Source organism: Sinocyclocheilus grahami, unplaced genomic scaffold, assembly GCF_001515645.1.
Source record: "Sinocyclocheilus grahami isolate Dianchi unplaced genomic scaffold, SAMN03320097.WGS_v1.1 scaffold747.1, whole genome shotgun sequence".
In the NCBI taxonomy this organism is placed as follows: Eukaryota; Metazoa; Chordata; class Actinopteri; order Cypriniformes; family Cyprinidae; genus Sinocyclocheilus; species Sinocyclocheilus grahami.
In genome coordinates, this window is record NW_015505926.1 from 97,460 (window position 1) to 121,227 (window position 23,768).

Genomic DNA, 23,768 nt, shown 5'->3' on the forward strand with positions numbered 1-23,768 from the left:
AAAAAAAAAAAACTACTGAGGACTGATGTTAGTTTTTTAGCCATAAAGGACAATTTGGGGGAAATAGAGGAATAAATATAAACGATAAAGAATAAAATAAATCAGACGAATAGTTGTATGTACTGTATTATAATTGTACATTTACTGCTTGTTGTCACCGTTTTGAACTTGGATCCGCGAAGAATACGACATAAAATTTCATTTAAACCATTTTAATTACATTTCTAACTATTAACTAATTAATATGGGTAACAAATCATCTGAAAAATTATACATTACGTAATAGCAATTAATATAAGAAAGCTATAAAATCTTAAAGGGGTCATATGATGCGATTTCACGTTTTCCTTTCTCTTTGGAGTGTTACAAGCTCTTGGTGCATAAAGAAGATCTGTAAAGTTGCTTTTTCGCGAGTTTTGAGCAGTGTAGAGTAGCACTTGTTGTTTGTCATTTCTCTGATCACAAATGCAGACAGAGTGTTATGTTTAGGCGGCGCGATGCAACGCATAAAAAGACAGCATATGTCATTATAATAAGTAATTATGTCCCCATTGGATGCAACAAATGCCTCGTTTGTAATGGGTTTTAATGTTTTTTGTCTCCTTGCTCCGGCCGGAGTATGGTCGGGGCATAACATTTCAGTCACACGCTTGAGGTATTCAGCCAATCACAACGCACTGAATAGCTGGCCAATCACAGCACACCTCGCTTTTCAGACCGATGAGCTTTGTAAAAATCGACGCGTTTCAGAAAGGCGGGGCATAGAGGAGAAACAATAATGTGTTTTTTAACTTTAAACCGCATAAACACATTTAATTACACCAAATACACAAAATAATGTTCTTTTTAGCAGCATCATATGACCCCTTTAACTAGAAAATCCAGCTTTTTACACCGGGAATACCTGGCTGGCTGAAAGGCTGACTGTGTATCAATCCTATAGTCTTTATGAAGGGCCAAATATCAAACTTGAAGGCCCTGGATCAAAAGTAAATGTTACATTTTATCCAACTTTATAATATTTACATTTCTAGTCAAACTTAAATCTACATATATTTCAATGCAACAATAAAACAGATGCTAAAACAAAGATAAGTTGAAAAGATATCCACCAATGGCATGTTTGCGTAAAATGTGCGAAGAGCTTGCAGAAGCACATGGCTTCTCCGGTACGTGCTGTACTGCCACCTCCTGGCACATTTATGTCACTTACATTACGAAAAGAAGAGGAAAGATCAAATCATAGGCCATTTGAACGAATGCTTTATTGATATACAAACAACTGACAAAAATAAATGAAGCATTACACTACTGTTGTTCTAAAAGAAAACAATCTGAAACCTATAAATCTGAACAGCAAGGCTGAGATCTCTAATTTAAAGCTATATGGTGCCTGTTCCCTAAACAACAACCTCCCGAAAATGACTACAAAAAATAATAAAAAAGAAGTCCTTTCCCTCTGAATGTTCACGATATTTTCTCATCTTTTCACCGTTTGCAGAACTACAGGTGTATCCACACGTGGATTCCAGTAGAAAATCACGTGATGTTGCATCTCATCTGCACCAGTCAGTCACATGTATGCAATCCCTTGCATCTCACCCAATGAAGCATGTATTTGTCATTGTGTAATATACTGAAACAAGACCACCCACTGACACCCATATAAGTGAATGAAATATCAGAATAGAACTGATAAAAATAAGAGATTACACTTGCTAATAATGAAATATACTCCAATATCTTTTAGGTAAAAAGTGACTGTGCTACCATACAGACAACACTAGCGTTCACGTCTGTTGGGAAAAATCAACAAATGCCACTAACAAAAGAAATTAGACTTAGCAGGACTTACTCGCCACTTGACATGTTGGATAAGTGCACATGAAAGTAACAGCATTTTTATTTCTTAAAATTGAACAGTGATCTTTGTGACGTGATAGTTTGTGTGTGTGTAACATTCTGACAACAAAAGGTCTATGGCACACACAGCATGGCACAAAGCAAAGGCAAGCGATTTCCGATGTCAACAGCATAAATAAAACATTCCCATCAATGAAAATAAAATAACTGAAAGAGCAAAAGGTAAAAAAAACTTTGTGTAACATGTTTTTACCAGCAACAGACCAATAAAGCAATAGAGAGTGCGAGTGTAAGGCCGACTGAGAAGGTCAGACATTCACCAGGTGTACAGCAAAGCATCGCTTCACATTGTACTGAGAGTAAAAAACACCACAACTGAATGCTCAGCAGCAAGTTTCTTTTCTTTATTGGTCTAAAATCCTCCCCCCTTCAGATTTAAATGTTTCTTCTTTGTGTATTTTGTACCCCTCTGGCGCCTGATGAATGCTGCTTGGCAGTACTGTTTAAATATAGTTATTTGTATTCCTTTATAGTCATATATAGATAAAAGTTATGTAAAAACATTATGCAAAGCAGTGTAAAATAGTTTCTAATACAAAATGATTCATCATTTGTTTTCTTTTGTACAACCTGTGATGATTTCATGTCACAGAATCTGTACTACGTGTGTGTTTTCAGTGAGATGAGCAAGCACATGCTAGCAGTAGGTGGAGGGGGATCAAAGGAGACAGAGGAAGGAGGGATGAAAGAATTCAGAGAGAACTGGGACAACGGAAGTGTGGGTGTAGTCAGGATTCACAAAGAATGAGATGTGTTTAAATCAAGAGGGTGGGCTCTCAGAACGGAGCGTTGTCCTGCACCGGGTTTGACTCGTTCGGAGAGTGAGCACTTTCACCATTGGCTTTTCCTCCAACCACCTTGTACTGAGACACACAAAACACATTTAGAAGCATGCAGGACACAGAGTTCCCAGGATTAAGAAAACATCTTTTTTTAAATCAAGTATAAAAAGCATGTGTCAAGTTACACTTAGACATGCTCTCCACAATTTTTTAACAAAAGTTTACATTTAGTGATTAACAAATTATCTGGTGTAATTATAAAGTAAAAATTCTCAAAATATATGAATATTTTCCAAAAAGTCATGCAGTTTTTTGGGGGGAAAACTGGCCATGAGGGACTTTGAGGGCTCTCCATACAACATTGATAATAATACATGTTTCTTGAGCAGTAAAACAGAATATTAATGATTTCTGAAGGATCATGTGACACTAAAGACTGGAGTAATGATGCTGAAAATTCAGCTTTGCTTTACAGTAATAAATTACATTTAAAAATATATTCAAATAGAAAAGAGTTGTTTTAAATTGTAATATTTTTTCACATTATTAAAATGTAGTTTTTTTTCAAATCAATGCAGAATTGGTGAGCATACAAGACTTCTAAAAGTCTTAATAGTGTATTTGATATAATTTCTTGTTTCTGTCGCTGCATGATTGTACCACATGACTTTGATTTGGTGGACAAAAGTCTTTGTTTTTGTCTTTGTCAATATTTGAAATATATTAAATGTATTTTTGAATAAATTAATAGATTAAATGAGCATCATGTCACTGACCCAGTTTCAAAAGTGAGCCTTACCTTGATGTTTCCAACTTTGTCCTCAAATGATTTGAAGGTTGGAGAGTTCCTATTTAATAAAACATGCATTAATCCCAGAAGAAACATTACAATTAATTAGAAATGAGAAAGTGGGCTCAGTAAAGTAACTGGCAGTTAAACACCACGAGTATGCAAAGAAAAAACTTTTATCGAGTTGTATGAGAATATTCAATCCAGCAATTGAAACAGTTTAGTATTATTTGTTTTGATAAAAAAAAAAAAAAAGTGTATATATATATATTTTTTTTTTCCTCACACAAATGACTAACATTTTAATGTCTAATGAATCCGAAACCATTTGAGTTGAGGGGCAGTGGTTTACACTAGTACTTTACCTCATAGTTGGCATACTTATTGAATGGCGAATGGAGTAGTTGCTACTTCGAAAGCATTAAAAGGAGAAAAAGTTGTGTGTATTAGCAAGCAAGCAGGACAGCAAGTGAGAGATCAGCTGGGTTACACCCCACACAGACTGCTAGTTTATCCGAGATCTTTAAAAATCATCATATTTGTTCACATAAAATAGCACTAGAATCATGCATAATCAAAATTAGCTGGGTTTTGGAGCTAAAATAACATTAAAATCAATTTTGCATTCAAATTATATTTAAATACATTTTTAAAAATGAAATGGGCTTGGTATTACAAACAGAGCTCTGTTAAGCATTAACTTTTTGATGACATTAATCAGTCTTACCCAAAGGAGTTAGAGAAAGGAAGAGCTCTGTAGACCAAGCAAGGGCAGCGTTTAAAAAGAAAGGGGGAATACAAAACCAATCAGGTTGGCCAAAGCAAGCAGGAAGAACAAATTATGAGAACTATTGTTCTGATACTGAACCAAAAAAAACAATCAAACCATTACATACGGCTCAATAAGATGGATAGATGTTAATGACACAAACAATGATAAAAGTGGCTAATAAATTTGAGTTATAAAATTATGTGTCTGATGAATGAAAGATGACATTTGGATCGACAGAGCAGCAGTTTTAATTCATAAAACATGGCTGAAGTTTTTGACCTGTTGAATGAAGCTATTAGCTTCTCTATTGAGCAGCTAATGATTTTGAGACTTATAACTAAGTCTCATGCCCTCTGCATGTCAGAACACGGAGTATCTACTACCAACAGGTCACGTTCAATAGAAGGAAATTCAGGCTTTCATAAAACTCCTTCTCTTCTGCCTTCTGTTTGTGTTAGGAGTGGTGAGGGAAGTTAAATAAATGTGTGCAAATAACAGTAAGAACAGAGACAGTCTATGCAGTAAAGTGAATCAGGAGCCAGGAAAACAAGTTAGGTAGAGCTTCTGTTCATCATATGCAGTTGAAGTGGCTCTGCTGACTGTGGCTGCACTGCATTAACACTCATTATGGATAATAATGGCTTCACAGTGATGATGAACGGCAGCAGGATATGATACAAACGTAAACGGGTGGATCAATAACCAAAGAGAGCAGGGACAGAGGAAACACAGGCATGAAGGCTTTGTTCAAACACTGTAGGCAAATCCAATTCAGTTTCTAATCCAATATTTTGTCTGCATTGTTATTTCATTGGACGTAAACACACATATGATGTCGTTTAGATTGTATTTTCTTTCTTTTTTGGTTTTCAGAATCAATGAATTTTGGGTGGATTTTTGTTACGTCTAAACAAAGCCAAAGACAGAATGAATAAAATCAAAGGCATGTGATGGAAATCCAATATAAGTCCATGAAATGCCATATAAACACACACACAGAAATGCAGTTTAAGATAAATCATGAGCAGTTTTGACACAACAGAACTGAAATGCTCAGCTAGGCAAAACACATTAACCAGGAACCATGTGTTAGTCTTAATTCATATTACCCAAGAAAAACTAAATTAAATAAAAACATGCGAGTTAAACAAAGAGATGCAAATTGAAGCGATTACAGTCACACTGTAATTTGTGACTGGAATAAGACTACTAGAGAAACACAGGAAGAACAAGGGTGGGTATTTTGACTTGTGCCATACCTCATGTCACCCAGTTTCCTGCTGATGGCCGTGCCAACAGTGGAGAGGGCTGCTGAGGTCTTCTGTCCAGCCTGAGACAGCGTTTCCTGAGTCTTTTTATACCTGCAAAGAGAAAAGGATGTGGGGGGAGAGAGAGAGAGAGAGAAAATGCAAAAATCATGTGAAACTCTTCAATGTCCATGAACCTCTCCACTTCTCAGGAGTTAGACAACATGACCACAGCTGTTTCCTGAGTCTTTTTATACCTGCAAAGAGAAAAGGATGTGGGGGGAGAGAGAGAGAGAGAGAGAAAATGCAAAAATCATGTGAAACTCTTCAATGTCCATGAACCTCTCCACTTCTCAGGAGTTAGACAACATGACCACAGCCTCCAGATGACAAAAAACAGTCAGAACTCTTAAAGTCATCCAAGAAATGTTCGTTGGTCATACACTACCATTCAAAAGTTTGGGGTAAGATTACGTTTTTAAAGAAACTGATACATTTTTTTTTTCAGAAAGGACACATTACATTAATCAAAAGTGACAAATGTTATGGCAAAAATGTTACAAAGTATTTCTATTTCAAATAAATGCTGCTCAGTTTAAATGTTTTATTCATCAAAGAATCCTGAAAAAAAATGTATCACATTTTTTATAAATACATAAAGCAGCAAAATGGTTTTCAACATTGATAATACTAAGATCATAAAGGATCATGATTTCTAAATCAATCTGAAGAGACTGGATTTTGTAATAATATTTCATAGTATTACTGTTTTACTATATTTTTGATCAAATAAATGCAGCATTGGTAAAAATAAACAGACCTAATTACAGACCTCAAACTTAAATGGTAATGCACATCTACAGAGTAAGCACATTTGCAATTGCAATTCACACTACTTAGAAACGCAATATAAGGCTGTATTATCTAATAACCCAGCAACAAAATATCCATGAAGCATAGCAAGCCACCTTAAATCAATCTTTTAACCCTTCATGACCTCAATGAAACCAGAAAACATCCTTGAAAACACACAAAATGAACAAAGAATGAATTAACTCACACTTCAGAGCTGGCAATGTCATCCAGAGTGGCAGAAGCTGAAAGATATCTACAGTACAAACGAACAGGGTAATACATTCAAATCTCCACTCTCTTAATCACAACATGTTTTAACACACACATAACATTTCATTTAAAAAAATGATGATTATACAGTTATGTCGCCTCACAAACAAAAAACAAGCACTGCTAAACTGCGCAGCCAGAAATTTGTGAGCTCAAATAAGATGTGCGAGTATACTGGAGCTTTCAAGCACAAAAAGTCACAGACAGCAAATCTTGAAAGTCAAAAAGACATTACAAACCACCTTGGCTATTGGGAAACACGTAGCATGTTAGCAAAGTGGATCCTGATGTAATATTCATGACTATAGCAAGTGCACAAAACTGCAGAATGGACTCGGGAAGCATTAATTGGCCTTTACCGCTACAGACGTGGCATTCATTCATCTGAACATGACAAGACTTTCCTTACACAAACACAAGCTCTCTCCGTAGACGTCTCTGTCTGAATGTGATTCAAACTGTGTGTGTAAAGAGGGAAGTGGGAGATCTCTCACACACTCATGATAATGTAGCCTGTCTGACAGGTTCAGCTAAACCTCCAACTACATCAGGACTGCCACTAAAAGTCATGAGACCTGTGGAAAACCATAGAGGACCTTAGTCTCATGACAGAGTCTGATTCCAGAGTATCACTCTCATGACAGCCCTGTCTATACAGCTAAACCTGTCAGAATTACTGTAATACTATTTAACTAAAAAAAAAAAAAATCATTTTCTAAAGTTGGTTCCTCTGACTAAATGGCAAAATGGCTTCAACAGTTAGTAGTAGCTAACAACCTGTTTGATATGCTATTTTATTATAGTCAGAGTAATCTGGTGCACCTTTGTTTAATATTTTGTAAAAGTACACACTCTACCATTCAAAAGTTTGGGGTCAGTATGATTTTTTTTTTTTCTTACAAATTAGTATTTTTATTAATTAAATTGTTCGAAGTGAGAACAATAACTTCTATTCAAAGAATCCTGAAAATATATGAAAACAGAAATATTAAGCAGCATAGCTGCGTTTAATATTGATAATAGTAAGAAATCTTTATTGAGCATCAAAGCAAGCATATTAGAATGATTTCTGAAAGATCATGTGACTCAAAAGACTGGAGTAATGATGCTGAAAATTCAGCTTCGTCTTTACATGAATAAATTACATTTTAAAACATTCAAATGGAAAACAGTTCTTTTAAACTGTAATAATATTTCACAATACTACTCTTTTAAAAATCACCTTTGTTAAAAAAAAATGCAGCCTTGTTGTGCTTGGGTGAAGTCTTTCAAAAACATTTTTAAAAAATCGTATATCAACACCAAACTTCTATCGAACTTTTGAATAGTAGTGTATCTACAGTATAGAGATGAATTAGCGTAGCGATTAATTATTTGCAGACATAAAGCACTGCTATAGAGACGAATAATTTCAACAAGCAAGAATGTGAACAGCTGATTTGAATTTCATCGGCTGATAATTCAGATATGGTACATGAATGCAGCATAAGTTTTAAAGAAGCAAACATCTGGAGGATCCTGAGTATCTCAGAGAAGGACAAAGAGACTGAAGGAAAAAAAAAGAAGGGTCAAAAATACGCGAGACATGATTCAGTGTTTCAGACGCCCACTTCAACTAAAAAGCAAAAATACCTCTGGCCTTCATCATGTGGCAAAAGTTTCAGTTAGTCGAGTGGAGCATTTATGGGGCTGATAAATATGTACATTGTATTAGAGCAGGTTAGAGTCAATGATACAAGAGATCAGATCATAGCATCTCTGTTTGAGAGACAGGTTTTAGTGATTTGTGTTGGGCTGTATTTGATATGCATGGTTTTATTTAACCCATCAAGGGGTGGAGCATTTGAACACCTGGATCTATATTTGATGCACTGCATCCATTGCTCCACCAGAGCAGAAAAACCCCAAGGCAGCAGTTAGGCCTATGTCTTCTCCTAAAACACACTGGCTTCAGGTGTTCAAATGCTCAGTTCTCACTGACAGCTCGAGAGTAGGTGAGAGGAGTTCATGCATTCACTGCAAATACTCGGTCAAACACTCACATATCACACCCTGCAACATTCTCATTCCACTGGCCCAGCTTCTCTGACATCACCACATAGCTAAAAAACACAGACGTGGTTATGTGCTGCCTACAGCAGAGCTCAACGGCACAGCACTCAAGCAAAATATGGTGTTACTGATAACTACCTCTGACTGAAAACAAACCAATAACTCCATGGTTTGAAGTACTGACAGACTGAAATATTGGCTAGGCAAATTATTCTGCTGATATTTGGCCATATTTTGGCAAATTTTTATATATTTGAGTAGATACTGTGCAAAATAAATGCTTACTTTTGTGTATACATTTTATGGATACAATGAACATTATGAATAACAGGCTGATATAACAGGCACTTTATCCTAAACTATCCACAGGGTTATTACACTATAGCAAAAATGAAATCACATGTTTTGGTAGGCTAACATTAGACTACCAAAATGGTAGTCAACTGAATTGCATTGAATTGAACTGCACATCAAGGCACTCTTGGCCCATGCAACCTGGGGCTATTAAGGGCCCAAGGTACTGACCAGGACCATAACCTCAGCAAAGTCCTGTAAAATACTACACATACTCATAAAACCACCAAAGTTTTTCCACCTACAGGATCAAAAACAGCAAACATCTGTTGTTTGTCTCAGATCTTGAGAGTCACACTCAAACCAATGGCCATGAGCTCCAGCTTGGAACACAATAAATGGTGGTGATTCATGTCTGAGTCGACTACAATCCTCCCACAGAGCCCTTTGAAACTGGACTGCCGTTTTTGCACTGATAAAAAACAATTACACTGAAGGACTTACAGCTGATGGCATAGATGCCAGTCTATAATATACACAGAAAACAATGGTCATCTCTAGGGTTGGGCGATGTCTACCAAATTGGCATCGGACGATGTCTGCAGTGAAACATCATGATGGACGATGACATCAGGGGCGGGGCGGGGTTAAGGGTGTGCCCGAAGCGTGAAACAAATAACGCGTTCTACGGAGTCACTAAAAGGTTAGCCGCATGTTAGCGGTAGCCTGTGGCATTACAGTACATGAAAGTTCACTTACCACATACACAGAGTAAGGATAAATATCTGATAGGACGATGGCGAATGATTTGCAGATCCTGAGCACCAATGACAAACATCTAATCTTGTCAAATGTGTGGTAAGTACTGCCGCTCCATAGTATACAGTCCTTGTGGTTTCCGTAGTACGCTTCATTTCCTTTCCGAACACGGAACTGGGATGCGGCGGATTGCGGGAGAGGGGGTGGGGGGGTTAGGAATCACGATGTCAGCTTAACATCGTGATGGCTGTCAGCAATCGGCGATGGCATCGTCTATCGGCCCAACCCTAGTCATCTCCTCTGTCTGAACAGGCACTCAAGAGCTTTTTCTAATGATTTTATTTGATAATGTACAATCCTGCAGAAAATGCAACTGGACACCTGCAACTCTTTATTTTTAGGCTGATTTCCAGCAGCATGAAGCGAGAGGAATGTGTGTGTGCTGGAAGAGAGCGCATTGAAGCTGGATTAGTTAGAAAGGCTTCAGTTCTCCCATGAATTCCTCTGCTGAAAGAACCAGCTACCAACTTGCATCTGCCATCATGCAGAGTCGTCACCCATTTGCCACTTCAACAAACCCTTCTAGTTCTAAATTTTGTCCAGAATTATGTCAAATCACTGTCATTCCTGCAGGGTCTGTGAAAGAGGTTTAGGATTCGACTTTGCATATGGCAACCCAGAAGACTGTATCTGTTACCTCCTGGGTTTGAGTAAGCAGGACATGTAGAAGGAATGCATTCTTACGCGTTTGAGGTCTGGACGTCCTGCCAGCTTTTGGTGACGTTCTGTTTGAACTCACTCAGGGGGCTCAGGCCCAGTTTACGCTTCAGCTCTGATGCGTGGCGCTCTTTAGCCGACAGCACCTGCTGCAAGGTGTGGATCTCCTCCTCAACCTAACAGGATGTCACAGTTTGTTCAAAGACGTAAACAATAACTCAGTAACATGAATATATGAATTACTTCCATTTATAATGAATCACTTTGAATTAACATGTTAATTTAACAGCCCTAATCTTAAGATATACTGGAGAAGATGAGCACATCATCAAACCTCTGGTCATGCAGTGGCTGTTGGTGTTTACCTTGGTGAGCTCCAGTCTCAGTTCCTCAGCCTCCTCCTCCGTCAGACCCGGAGGGAGAGTCCCAGGACTCACAGCGGCTGCCCCCCTCTCTTCAGGCACGTCTGAGAGAGAGTCAGAGCCCAGGCCTTTATGTGGAGAGTTCAGATTGATGTCTATAAGATTGAAAGAGAATGACATGTGTTAAAGATGAAGTGCATAATTTCAGTGACACTAAACAATAATAAATAAATAAAAAAATTAAGTGAAGCTTTTTCTTAAAACAGGTATGAATAAATACTAATAAACTGATCTCTTGAAGTTATTTCAAGAAAACGAATTTCATTAAACGATAATTAAATTATATACAGTAGTCAAACCAAAAATTATTCAGACACCAGATCTAATTTTTTATATTTTTTTACTAGTAGGTGCAGGACACTATAGTTCATTTATGTAAGTGAGGATAGCTAAATAAACTGTGACATATTATACCCAAATATTCCTCATACAGTGGACTACCAGTAAAACTGATAAAAAATTTGGGACAAAAAATATATTTTTATCTCTGACCGGACCATGTTTTGCTTAAGTGTTTTTTCTTTAATTGCTAATGCGACCTTTTTACACCACAGACTGAACAAAATTAAGCATTGCTTGGTAATTGGTTGACCTAAATTGGTATTATCTAATTGTGTACTTAAATTTAACAGCTGATAGCTATTCAGCCTAATTCAGTACATACCTTTCTATCAAGTTGATTTTGTTCTGACACAGTTTAACTCTGAGTTCTTGTCATATTTTATTACCATTTTCTAAACTATAGCGAATGAACTGTGATATTGTGAGACATGTTGAAGGTGTCTGAATAAATTTTGGTTTGACTGTATTTATGTAATTCAAATTGCTGCAGAAATTGCACTGTAACTAACATGTGTATTAGATTTGAGGGTATATATTGACAAAATTCACTTATAGCAGCTATATTTAAATTTTCGTCTAGGGAAAATGAAACCAAAACATTGATGACTCATCCTGTACTACAAAGATTTTTGGCCAATCAAAGGCTCTCTAAAATGACATAACTAAAGCGTATTAACCCGTTGATTTGTTCCACCCAAATGTACTTTTTCCATAGTAAATACATTAATTTAATTTATGCATTTAGCAGATGCTTTTATCCAAAGCAGTCTGTATTCAGACTACATTTTTCAAAAAAATGTAATAAAAAAAGTTTAAATACATAACTACAAAAAAAGAAAAAGCCCTTGTTTCATTATTTAATTGTTATTTATCCTGTCAGCATGAACCTATAATCACTCTTCACACATGCATTTTATCTAATGCACATTCAGACGTAAAAGCATAACAGCAGAAATTTCAGTACAATGAAAGTGAGTGAAAATGCATTTATATAAATACATATAATATGCAGTGCATTGTTTATATATTTTTTCCAGCCATTCACTAAGCACGTGCGCACAGTTCAAAGGTTTGATCAAACAGTAAATTTAGGTCAGTCTGTGAAAGAGATGTCACGTGGGTCTGAGCTATATTAATTTAATAAAAAAAGTTTAAATACATAACTACAAAAAAAGAAAAAGCCCTTGTTTCATTATTTAATTGTTATTTATCCTGTCAGCATGAACCTATAATCACTCTTCACACAAGCATTTTATCTAATGCACATTCAGACGTAAAAGCATAACAGCAGAAATTTCAGTACAATGAAAGTGAGTGAAAATGCATTTATATAAATACATATAATATGCAGTGCATTGTTTATATATTTTTTCCAGCCATTCACTAAGCACGTGCGCACAGTTCAAAGGTTTGATCAAACAGTAAATTTAGGTCAGTCTGTGAAAGAGATGTCACGTGGGTCTGAGCTATATTAATGAGACATGTCATCAGCCCCTCACTGACCCTAAACTGCCAATTTAAATAGCATCACATAATATGGCACAACAGATAAAGGAGTGGTGTTGCCTTTACTAATGGTTTAATAATAATATCCCAAATCCAGGTTGAAAATCGCCACGCCACAAGCGTACACACCGAGAAACGGAACCAGAATTTCCCTATCAGCTGTGATTTCAATGTGAATCAAATGATTGTAACGCAAACACCTGCACACAGCCTCGGTGTGTTTTTGTTATGTATTAGTAACCTGATCGCCAGCTCTGCCCTGATCTCCCCTTCCCCACCACACATTCACAACGCTGGGACCCAGAGATAAGGCTACAGTTACTCTACATTACGCCATAAACGTATAAGCGGTTGAATCAATCCAATGTTTGTGTTTGATTGCTTTGTTTTTGTTTACCTTGATTGGCGGAATCCATGTCGTCGGTTGAGATCTTCAAAACGTTGTCTTGACAGTTACGTAATTCAGAGGGGAAAAAGCTCTGCGAGGCGTAAATACGTGTCTTCCCTCTACTACCAAAACATCCAAAAGCGCTTGACAAGCCAACACAGGACCCGAGCGATCAGCCAGCTCAGCTCAGCTTGAAGAGCTGCCCAAGTGCGCTTTCCTTCCGGCGCCCTGAGATGACGTCTACTGTGTCCTGAGCAGATCAACGAAATAGCGGAGAAGAACTGGACTTTTCCAAATGGACTTTTCATATTTTTATGAAACATTGCCGTTTTTATTATAGTTTTTTTTTTTTAAATCCGTGCACATTATTATTTTATATAGGCTAATATTGCAGTGTTTATGAACGATTTATCCATGCACATAATTATTTTAATATTTATGTGCCTTTATCAAAACAACTTCCTTGCCGCGTCACTGTTTCTGATATTCCACTCGGAGTCAAAACAACAAACAAATTCATTCCAGATGGACAAAATCCCGTCCTACTCATTTGAGAAGCAATATGTCACAATTGCGAAGAAAAGACAGTTGCAACTTTACTTTCGTGTCAACTTTCAATTAGATGTTAATCATACAGAGCCCCGCAAGACATGTGGAAGAAAAAATAAATATTGTGCCACAAATAAAAAATGTGCTCCCACAACTTGATTGTGGCTACATTTTATTAATTTGTTGATTTAATCATAATTTGCACCCTCGTTTTTATTTAGTTAGATCCTAGCCCACAAATTAGGCTATACCTAAAACGAGGGACTAAATTAACAAATTCTTAATTCATGGCCCCAATGTTTTCCCTTTGCATGTCCTGCCCTCTGCTCTGTAACCAAAAATAAACTCATTTGTATTTGTCTGACACAATGAGGAAAACACAAATTTATGACAATGATTTACAATTTCTCAAAATTTCACATAATGCATTGCACAAGCCATTAGACAGTCAATGCTGACACAATGAGAAAAGAAAAGAAAAAAGAATATCAGTGTTTTAGTTCAAGCCAACTCTTAAGATTACACTCGTGAACACTATTCATCCATTCATATCATTACAACCAAATCTGTATGTCTCAAATTATACAGTCTTGGAGCACTCGTCTAACAAATGGCGAGAACTTTCACTGACTATTACAGCAAGAACAGTCAATGTTATTGGGCAAACAAAAAACAGATCCAAAAATAAGTGTATACAATGTTTTAAATTTTTGCACAAACACAAAGAAGATTTTTTCAAGAAGGGAAGAGAACCCATTCTGACCAGTGGCAAGTCACCATTCTTTCTTTGAGCTTCTGGTTTTATTTTGGAGGATTGAGCCAGTAGAAACAGAGACAAATCATCGCACTGGTGACCACCGGAGGGCTCAGTCCTTCTAGTGCTGAGCTCACAGCCGTGCCAGTCTGCAGAAAACTTGGTAAGTGACTTTACTTGTTTTATGCAAGAACATAGAGACATGATACTAATCCAGACTATCTTAAAACCTTCCTCCCATTTAAACAAAAAAAATTGTGGCTTTGTTTTTATTCAAAATAACATGTGAGCATTATTAGTACCTGGAGACTATGTCCCTTCATCTCTGCTATATACAAATAAGGCACTGAATGTTTCCCCATATTCGCTGGAGGATGACCAGAAAGCCCAGGAAATAAAAGACTAGAGTGACAATCTAAAGGAAAGATAGAAAAGAAGCAATTACTGATGTACAAACCCAATTCCAAAAAAGTTGGGACACTACAAATTGTGAGTAAAAAAGGAATGGAATCATTTACAAATCTCATATACCTTAAATACCACAAACAATTTAATCTAGTCTCAAATTAGGGGTTCTTATTTAAGTGTCCAGAAAAAATTATTGAAAACTTTGACAGACTGCAGATGCACACATTAGTAGATGAATGTACCTGTGAAGTGCTTAAGCCATTCTTCTCACACACAGCCACTTTTCTGATGTCTTTACAACTGTCTGCTTGTCCACAAGAGTCCTCTATTGTCTCCGGTGTTGGATTCATCATCTCAGAACCCTCTGATTTCAGATCTGGATCTGGTTCAGGGTCAGGTTCTGGGGTCAGCACCGGTTCAGGTTCAGACTCCGGTTCTGACTCTGGTTCATCAGGTGTTTCCTCCACTTCTTCTTCAGCTGTAAAGTTGGCAGCATTAATCAGAGGATTTGTGAAAAATAAATGATAAATTAATCTATTGGGTCTCTGATGCTCACTCTCCATGAAATCCAGCTGGTACAGAACTCTCTCCTCTGCATCAAAATCCACCCTGTAGTGATCCATCTTCTCATAGTCAGGATCCAGGGTCTCCTGAGTGAAGCAGTTACATGCTTTACCAACCCTTCAGAGAAAAGAAAAGATACTGTTTTTGTTTGATTTAAGCGAACATTATTTCAACAGTCTTGCTAAATTTGCTAATAGACTTACTTTTCAATGAGATCTTGTGAGGTCTATAAAGCAGAGATAAAAATATATATCAAACTGCATGCCTTTGGCGTTCAAAATGTAAGATTACTGAGGAGCCCCACACAAAAGTTATAGTACCTGCACAAAAGAAGCCATCTCTGGGTCCTCAATGGCATTCTGGGCTGCCTGGATGAACTTTGAGTTTGTGTCTACATGCTCACTGTAGATCTGCAGTAAAGACTGGGTCCAGCCAGTCTTTTCTTCCTGCTCAGAGGTGATTTGTTGGGTCATGATCTTACGACGTTCCTCCAGAATGGCAGATAATTGATCAAACCTCTCGCACAGAATTTGTTTCTGGATCCTGCTGTTTTCCTGTCAAAGTGGAATTGTGTGCATGAACAGATCCTTTGTTTGTAGTTTTTTGATGTTTCATTGCATGACTTTGTAAAAGATCCACACAAACCTCTATGTTCCTGCGGAGTGCCTCTAGTTCATTAACAAATGACTGAACGCGTTCATTTGTGGAAACCAAAGTAGCAAGTCTGTCACTGAGTTCAGCCTATAAGAATTGAAATTAATTATTTGGTGCAAGATGTGAAGATGTAACATGACGACGCAAATATTTTTTTTAGGAGAAAACACCTTCTGCTGCTGGTGAATATCAGGCAGTGGAACTACTTGGCAGTTTTTATGGGCCCCAAACACCTTACAGAGAGAGCAGGAGGTCACCTGACACGTCAGGCAATAAATATTTAGCTTCTCATCTTCATGCTCCGTACAACTGAACAGTGCAGGAGGCTTCTGTGGAGGCCTAGAGCTGGAGACACATTGATTTACAATAAATTAAAGAGCAGTTAAACACTTACTGTACTGACACAACTTAGGTTTACCATACATCTCGGATCTTTCTCTATCATCTGACCTTTCAGACTCCTGTTTGTAAACATCAATAATGTTCTCCACGAGTAAATTGCGCTGCAGTCCATAAACTCCATGACGGTCCAAGACAACCTCACGCTGACAGGAAGGGCAGCGAAAACGTCCTCCCATTCCAACCTGGAAGAGAGACGGCTGCACATCTTACTCAGCATGCCGTTCTTCAAATGTCAGCAGTATTTGTGATTACATGCATCGACTGACAATTGAAACCACTTTTCATAATTCACTACAGATGTCTTTCTAAGCAAGAAAAAAAGAAAAGAAATGCCTAGCATGGTTAACCAGACTGAATAACATCACCTCTTGGTTAGACTAATTGAACTTTCATGTACCTCCTTAGAGATGCGCTGTTTGTACTCCGAGGGTAAGATGATCTTACTGAGCAGTCAAAATCTGTGCATGCATGTGTCTTTGTCTCTTGTCTTAATCAATAGATGCAGGGACATAAAATAGAGTTTTCAAACAGAGGAGCTTGAGACTGATCTAATCAGATATCCTAAATAGTCAGACTCTTTAATAGCTCTCAGCTGCTGAGGCTTACAGGTCCAGTGTGAATCAGAACACCATCACTGGCTAAATTATAATGATGTCCTGAGGCATGATGGGAATTATTTATTCACTGTATTATTTGCCATCTATTTACAAGAGATGCACAACTTGATATTCTTCAGGAATCGTGATGATAATATATTTATGCCACTACTTCGTTCTCGGTTTCAGTTTCAAAATGACACTACACTCACACTGAGAGGTCAGAGGTCAAATGTGTATGCAGTTAGCAGTGTTGCACACCAGTTTAAAGGGGTCATATGATGCTGCTAAAAATAAAATAAAAAATTATTTTGTGTATTTGGTGTGTTTATGCAGTTTAAGGTTAAAAAAAAAACATTATTTTCCACATACTGTACATTAGGCGTAGATTTTTACAAAGCTCATTGTTCTAAAAAGCAAGGTGTGCTTTGATTGGCCAGCTATCCAGCGCGTTGGCCGAATACCTCAAGCGTGTGACGGAAATGTTACGCCCCTTACCAAATTGTGATGGAGCGACGAGACAAAAACATGAAAACCCATTATAAACAAGGCATTTGTTGCATCCAGTGGGGACATAATTACTGATTATAATGACTTATACTGTCTTTTTACACGTTGCGTTGCATCGCGCCGCGTAAACATAAAACAATGTCTGCATTTGTGATTGGAGAAATGACAAACAACAAGCGCTACACTACACTGCCCAAAAATCTCGCGTTTGAATCGTCAGTGGCAAATTCTTTAAATATAAAAAACGTACTTACAGGCTGTGAGTCAGAACAGCCGGCATTGTAGTCTACTCTCCCAGGATCAGGAAACAGTCCTCCATAAAATGCGCTGGACACATCTGAATATTTGGGTTAAACTGTTCTGGAACAGTGTTGTAAATACAACTTAACCCTTCTAGTCGTGTCCTCTTTTGGAAGGCCAAACAAAGTAGTTTCGCTTTCACAACGAAACAGCGTCACACACCACGGCCTTGAGTGAGCGGAAGCCTAGAGTGAGCGGTGGCGGGCGGGCTTGAGAACGGCGCAGCCGGCAGATTCGACGAAGGAGCGTCCGGCGGGCTTGCGGCAACCACAAGTGACGACCCCGGGCTGGACTCCGCTTCGTCCACAGAATTGCAATCAAATTTTGAATTTAAGGAAGTGGAATTAAAATTGAAATTCTAAGAAATTCATGTGAGCCCATGAAGTGCATTTCCTTAAATTACCTTATCGGTTGAATTTCAATCCAATTCAAATGTTAATTCAACTTCCTGTAGTGCATATTTAAACAGCCCTGGTTCTTAAAAGTGCAGAGATCAACTAACATTTTTATTAGCATCTCTTTGGACCACCTTTCTATCTTACACATCAGCATAATGTGATTAATGCTATGTATAACTATCTGATAATTATGATGTGATAGCATCTGAAAGCATGCAGATAAAAAGGTGCAGCCAGAAATGTCATAATTTTTCTCCCATGTAAATTGGCCTCATGACCTTTGCTTATGAGGAGGTGTAAGGGAAAACCAGTGAGGTATCAAAGTTAATTTAGGTGCAGAGGAGGAGGAGGGTTATGCAGACAAAACATATCGGTTACAAGGGACTTTCATATCAATATGCATTGTGTGCTCAATGAACACTAAACCACTGATGGCTCAAATGCATCAAATGTAGGCCATCATCTATTTTTATACCTCAGATTTCAGACTGGGATTGAGTTTAGACATTTGCAATCCCCACCTGTTGGCTTTCCACATGACAGGTCTAGAAAACTGTCTTGTGTTTGTGGTTACTGTGGTACTGCCATGACTTTAGAAACTCCTAAAAATATGTCTATAATAATAACTGCAACTGTAAAGTTTTAATTATCATTCCAATTGTACGAGAATATGGAAATTTATACCACAAAAATAATGATAAAGAATTTAAACGATTTTTTCCCCAGGTGTTGATCGATTAAAAAAACACTCAATTTAACTCAGCCAATGAGAATCCATCCTGCTTGAGCGTTTAAAGTGGCAGAGGACAAAACTGCAGCATGCGCTTATAATAAACAGAATGTTATTATCCATTGGTGTGGATGCTAATATAGCTAACATTACTGAGATAAATGGGCATGTATGTACCCAAATGTACAAGCACCTTGACATGTTGTTGACCATCCAACTTTGCAAAAATTACCTATCGCTTAAAATTCAAATAGCACCTTAGCACATAGAAAACACTTTGGGTTATGAAGGAAACTGGCAACTCATGTCATGCACAGATGAACTGTACGTGTATCAAGTGCACAGATGCTATTTTGAGAATTCATCATCTTACCAAAGGCTTGAAAAAGTACTTGTAAACATGTTTCAAATGGTCCAAACAAAATGTTTCTACATCCACACACAAACCATCATCCTCTGAGTGAGTTGGTACACACCTGGTACAGTTCATTGGCACACTTGCGGCAGAGGTTGTGCTGACAGGGCAGAATGACCACTGGTTTTGTGAAGACCTCCACACAGATGGGACAGATGAGTTGTTTCTCCAGCGTCCCCAGTGAGGGGTCTTTGTGGTAAGAGCAAATATCCAGTGGAAGAGACATGGCCGTGTGCCCCTGCTGGAAATTAAGATCAGAGAGTGAAACCACAGCTAAGGAGATGAGACGCCACAAGACTCAAGATGAGTCTTCATGTCTTTGTGCTGTGTGGTTGTCCAGTCTCTCGAGGCAGCAGGCAGTCGCTCTGCCCGTGCTTGAACAGTGCGATGGGGTCTGTGTTGGTTTACAGCTGAAGATATCTATGTGTGCATGTGCAAGAGGGGGAAGGTGTCCGGTTTCTTGCTGGCTCACTGGGACACCCCCTACCCTTGATCAGTTGTGCCCATATCAGGCAGCCAGTGGAATGCTGGGAAACAGAGATGATGCCTCATCTCCAGTTACTCCAATCATTCATGTCTTCAGCCTTGAAACAGTCAACAAGTCAATAATGCCAGAAAAGCTACAGTATTAGAGGAGAGTAAGATGGTGTTTATGAAGTGTACTTAAACTTTTAAGACAAAAACTTCCACAAGTGTGTACGAGTACATTCGAGTTGGAAAAAGACAGGAAAAACTGAAGAGCCATTTTAAAATTGCAATATTTCACAATATGACCGGTTTTACAGTATTTTTGATCAAATAATTGCAGAAAAAATGTAGTGTACTTAAAATAAAAAGTCATTATTTACTCACCCTCATGTTGTTCCAAACTTGTATGACTTTCTTTATTCTGTAAAATTCTAAAGTTGGTGTTTTGAAGAACTGTTTTTACCCATACTATGAAAGATCCCAAACAACACTTTGTAACTCTCTCTCTACACACACACACACACACACTTTTACATACATTTACGCTAATTTGTATCTTAACTTTTATTTTTTTTACTTTTCTTTAATACACAACTTTTCTTACTTTCACTTAAATGTTTTTGGTTTAATATTCTAACTTTATGTTAGTGCTACATAATATATGTATGTGTGCTGTGTATATTTATTATGTATATATAAATACACACACATGCATGTATATACTTCAATTTTTTATATATATATATATATATTAAATATTTATAATATAAATTATATGAAGATAAATATAGACGTACATATTTTCAAAATATATACATGCATGTGTGTATATATATATATATATATATATATGTGTATATATATATATATATATAATAAATACACACAGAACACACATATATTATGCAAACAAAAACATTTATTTTGAATGCGATTAATCCTGATTAATCGTTTGACAGCTCTACTTTATTTTAATTAAGAGGGTTTTATTTATATCCCTGTAAATGTGTGAAAAGCAACATTACAAAGATCATTATTTCCTTTGCACAAATAATCAACAGATACTTTTTTTTTTGGTTTCCTTCATTTATTTTACAGCTGTAATTCAGACCAATTATCCATGTTACATCTCTCTGACACATTATATTATACTACAACAATTTCATATGATTTATCCAGAACACACAAAATAATTCAGCCATTCTGTACAATAGTCATATTTGTTTACACATATTGAACTATGTAATTAATTAAAAACATAGGAAAATAATAAATAAAATATTGTTTCTCATCACCATGTTTATACTATTTCCTTAATTTTTAACATGATTCTGTTTAGGTGTTGCATTCACTCGCAACGCTCCATTCCTTCTCTTATACTTAGATTGAAGCAATAGGCAATCGGATCAGTGTTTTTTTTTTTTTTTTTTATGATCATGAATGAATGAATACAACAAATAAATGGAAAGAAAAACTTGGATAACAAAGAAAAAACAGATCAGTAGTTGTGTTACAGTGGAGCTTGTGTTGAGAAATAATATTTTGCAAATAAAAAGCGTTACACATTATGAACAGGTTAGTCTTCGAAATGCTTAGAAACATGATCACAATTAATCTGCATAATCATTTAGACATAAATAAAATACAAAAAAATACATGATAAACCTACAGACCTATGACATATTCACAATGTGATCCTAAACAAATAAAACACATTTGGGGTAAATTACACAAGTTTTCCGTATATTCTGTTTCAAGTGCATGTAAATGAATGTATGCACAAACAGGGACAGCTATACAGCTAATCCATCTTACAGACATTACAGATATTTAAACAGAACATACAGTAGATGATTAGTGATTCAATTAAGATCTCAGTTTCAAACAGCACACACATTCACACACAGAAATGAAGGTTTCCTATATGTCTGTATCTTTCGGTTCACTCCTATCAAAAAATAAAAATAAAATAAATATAATAAAATAAAAATGATGCATGTATTCTGACAGATAAAAGAAAAGAGAAGATCTAAAAGGTTGCAAGTGTCAGGGTTCCCAAATTGTTTGGCCAATGACTTCATTCCATTACCATGTTTTTTTTTAAGGATTTTAGCTCATGAAGAGCAATTTCCAGTCACTGAAATATTTTAGGGCTGAGCAAATCTAAAAATGTATAGAGAATGGACATTTTCATTACTTTTTATTAATTTCTGTGAATGCTCCAGGCTGGAAAGCCACAATTTTACACTTCTGTGATATTCCCAGATTTCCATGACTGGGAACCCTGAATTGTGCATATGAGATGATCAAAGCATATTGAGCACGAACCATTTTAGTCTGAAGGACACAGATCACAGAGTTATTCATATTTTCTGGCATAATAGTAATAATACTGTTAATGTGTATTAACTAATATGCTGACCTAATTAAACCATGACACTAGGGAACAACATCAAATTATGGGTACAATTATAGCCAAAACAAAATAGAACAGCAAACTGAGTGATAGAAGTCTAGAACCAGATTTGTTAAAATAAATGTTAAAAAATGTATCACACTAAAAAGGATGCATCAGTTAACAATTTTGGGTCAGTGTGAAACTATGGAATTAATGGATGAAAATCACTGATGTTACTGAACTATATGGGAAACATACTGCATGTGAATCCCTTTACCCACAATCCAACTGTGCTTATATTGAACCCAGCTGTCTGAGGAGGGGCTCATGCTTTCTAAAACCACAATCCTGAGGAATGCAAACACTCTTTACCTTAGCAAAGCCTTGAGAATACAGATGGAAATACAAAACACCTGTTCAAGATTAAATGACCTGGCACAATGCTACGTGTTTGTATGTATCTGACCCTAAACTCCTGTTCCCCATACACAGGGTTTAAATTGGGCCGGAGCCGTCCGGGGCTGAGCCCCAGCACATAGACTGTATATTATGCATCTATTGCTGAGGCGAGGCTCACGCAGCCTCTCCAGGAGAAATCAAAACGTGCAACACTATGAAACTCAGCATCCTGAGGTAAAAATTCCAAATGGAAAGTTTTTATATTTAAAATGCAGTTAGTTAGGCAACATCACACAACGTTTTCACCATTATGACTGTTTAATAGTTCTATAAACAGTTCAATAAGCAAATACAATAATATTAGGTCACTTACATTTTAGGCGGAAACAGCGCATCTCACAGCAACCAGCCGATTCATTGCTGATTGATTCCGTGTTTTGAACGAATCGGTTGAATCAAACTTTCATTAGCCCACGCATTAACATCTGATGAAACTGCCGTTTGAATGAACGACTCAGTGACTCACTCATTAAACACTACTGGCACTGGCGTTTTAATTTCGTTGAAAAGTATCATTTCCACCATAATTTCTTGTTTGTATATTCAAAAATATTTAAAAGAATCTCATAATATTATTTAATGCAGTAGTATTTTTCAGTGATTTAATTTGATAACGTATAGATAATCACATTATTATAATTGAATTTATAGATCAAATGTAAGAATTTGAAATGAAAGTATTAGTGGGAAAATGCCCTCTATAAAGGTAAAAAATATTGAATATATAAATATTGAATAAAATGAGAATATTGCTTCAGAATAAATCATTTTTATATAAGCTCGATACCATAGAGCCCCCCCACATAACAAATCCCAAATTAACCCCTGCCCATACACACCACATAATTGAGCACAGCTAAGCACTGCATGATTATATTTGATAGTACATGCCCACCGGATGCCAACATGAGAGACGGATCACATAAACTTACACAACATGACACAGCAATGATTCCTCAATCGTGTCCTCAGTGACTACACTATACTATTCTGCCTTACTGTTTAGAAAAATATAAAGGTATCAAACTACTGAAAGCCATTTCC

At 36.8% G+C, this 23,768-nt stretch overlaps 2 protein-coding genes and 1 long non-coding RNA gene across 11 annotated transcripts; all 3 read right to left on the reverse strand.

The window, feature by feature from the left end:
* Positions 1-1,885: 1,885 nt before the first annotated feature.
* tpd52l2b (tpd52 like 2b) lies at positions 1,886-13,387 on the reverse strand. Of its 8 annotated transcripts, none has more exons than XM_016245174.1 (9): positions 13,129-13,387; positions 10,827-10,978; positions 10,489-10,637; positions 6,575-6,622; positions 5,527-5,628; positions 4,223-4,249; positions 3,861-3,902; positions 3,505-3,553; positions 1,886-2,786 (listed from the first exon to the last, which is right to left on the reverse strand). In XM_016245174.1, the coding sequence occupies exons 1-9, from the start codon at positions 13,145-13,147 to the stop codon at positions 2,700-2,702; spliced, it is 675 nt and encodes a 224-aa protein (XP_016100660.1). In that variant the 5' UTR covers positions 13,148-13,387; the 3' UTR covers positions 1,886-2,699. The 8 variants fall into 8 exon arrangements, with proteins under 8 accessions (XP_016100660.1, XP_016100659.1, XP_016100664.1 ...); XM_016245173.1 differs by having other exon boundaries at positions 3,861-3,905; XM_016245178.1 differs by lacking the exon at positions 6,575-6,622.
* Positions 13,388-14,285: 898 nt separating this feature from the next.
* On the reverse strand, positions 14,286-19,811 carry trim101 (tripartite motif containing 101). Of its 2 annotated transcripts, XM_016245149.1 has the most exons (10): positions 19,461-19,811; positions 16,499-16,647; positions 16,219-16,393; positions 16,040-16,135; positions 15,715-15,948; positions 15,598-15,620; positions 15,387-15,511; positions 15,073-15,308; positions 14,725-14,837; positions 14,286-14,571 (listed from the first exon to the last, which is right to left on the reverse strand). In XM_016245149.1, exons 1-9 carry the CDS (start codon positions 19,623-19,625, stop codon positions 14,751-14,753), a joined length of 1,290 nt encoding a protein of 429 aa, XP_016100635.1. In that variant the 5' UTR covers positions 19,626-19,811; the 3' UTR covers positions 14,286-14,571; positions 14,725-14,750. The 2 variants fall into 2 exon arrangements, with proteins under 2 accessions (XP_016100635.1, XP_016100634.1); XM_016245148.1 differs by having other exon boundaries at positions 14,286-14,837.
* A 2,136-nt stretch (positions 19,812-21,947) lies between these two features.
* Positions 21,948-22,884, reverse strand: LOC107560894 (uncharacterized). Its single transcript, XR_001605775.1, has 2 exons — positions 22,713-22,884; positions 21,948-22,678 (listed from the first exon to the last, which is right to left on the reverse strand). It is a non-coding gene; the product is annotated as an uncharacterized lncRNA (long non-coding RNA).
* Positions 22,885-23,768: the final 884 nt, after the last annotated feature.

What these genes read in the sequence shown, in the direction of transcription:
- tpd52l2b (XM_016245173.1), bottom strand. An exon ending in GACGTCCAGACCTCAAACGC is followed by an intron (nt 6,623 to 10,488) that starts GTAAGAATGCAT and finishes TTTGTACTGTAG; the next exon opens with ATATCTTTCAGCTTCTGCCA. An exon ending in GACATTGCCAGCTCTGAAGT is followed by an intron (nt 5,629 to 6,574) that starts GTGAGTTAATTC and finishes TTCTCTTTGCAG; the next exon opens with GTATAAAAAGACTCAGGAAA.
- trim101 (XM_016245149.1), bottom strand. Translation starts at nt 19,625, where the DNA reads ATGTCTCTTCCACTGGATATTTGCTCTTACCACAAAGACCCCTCACTG. An exon ending in ATATTCACCAGCAGCAGAAG is followed by an intron (nt 16,136 to 16,218) that starts GTGTTTTCTCCT and finishes CAATTCTTATAG; the next exon opens with GCTGAACTCAGTGACAGACT. An exon ending in AGATGGCTTCTTTTGTGCAG is followed by an intron (nt 15,621 to 15,714) that starts GTACTATAACTT and finishes TCTGCTTTATAG; the next exon opens with ACCTCACAAGATCTCATTGA.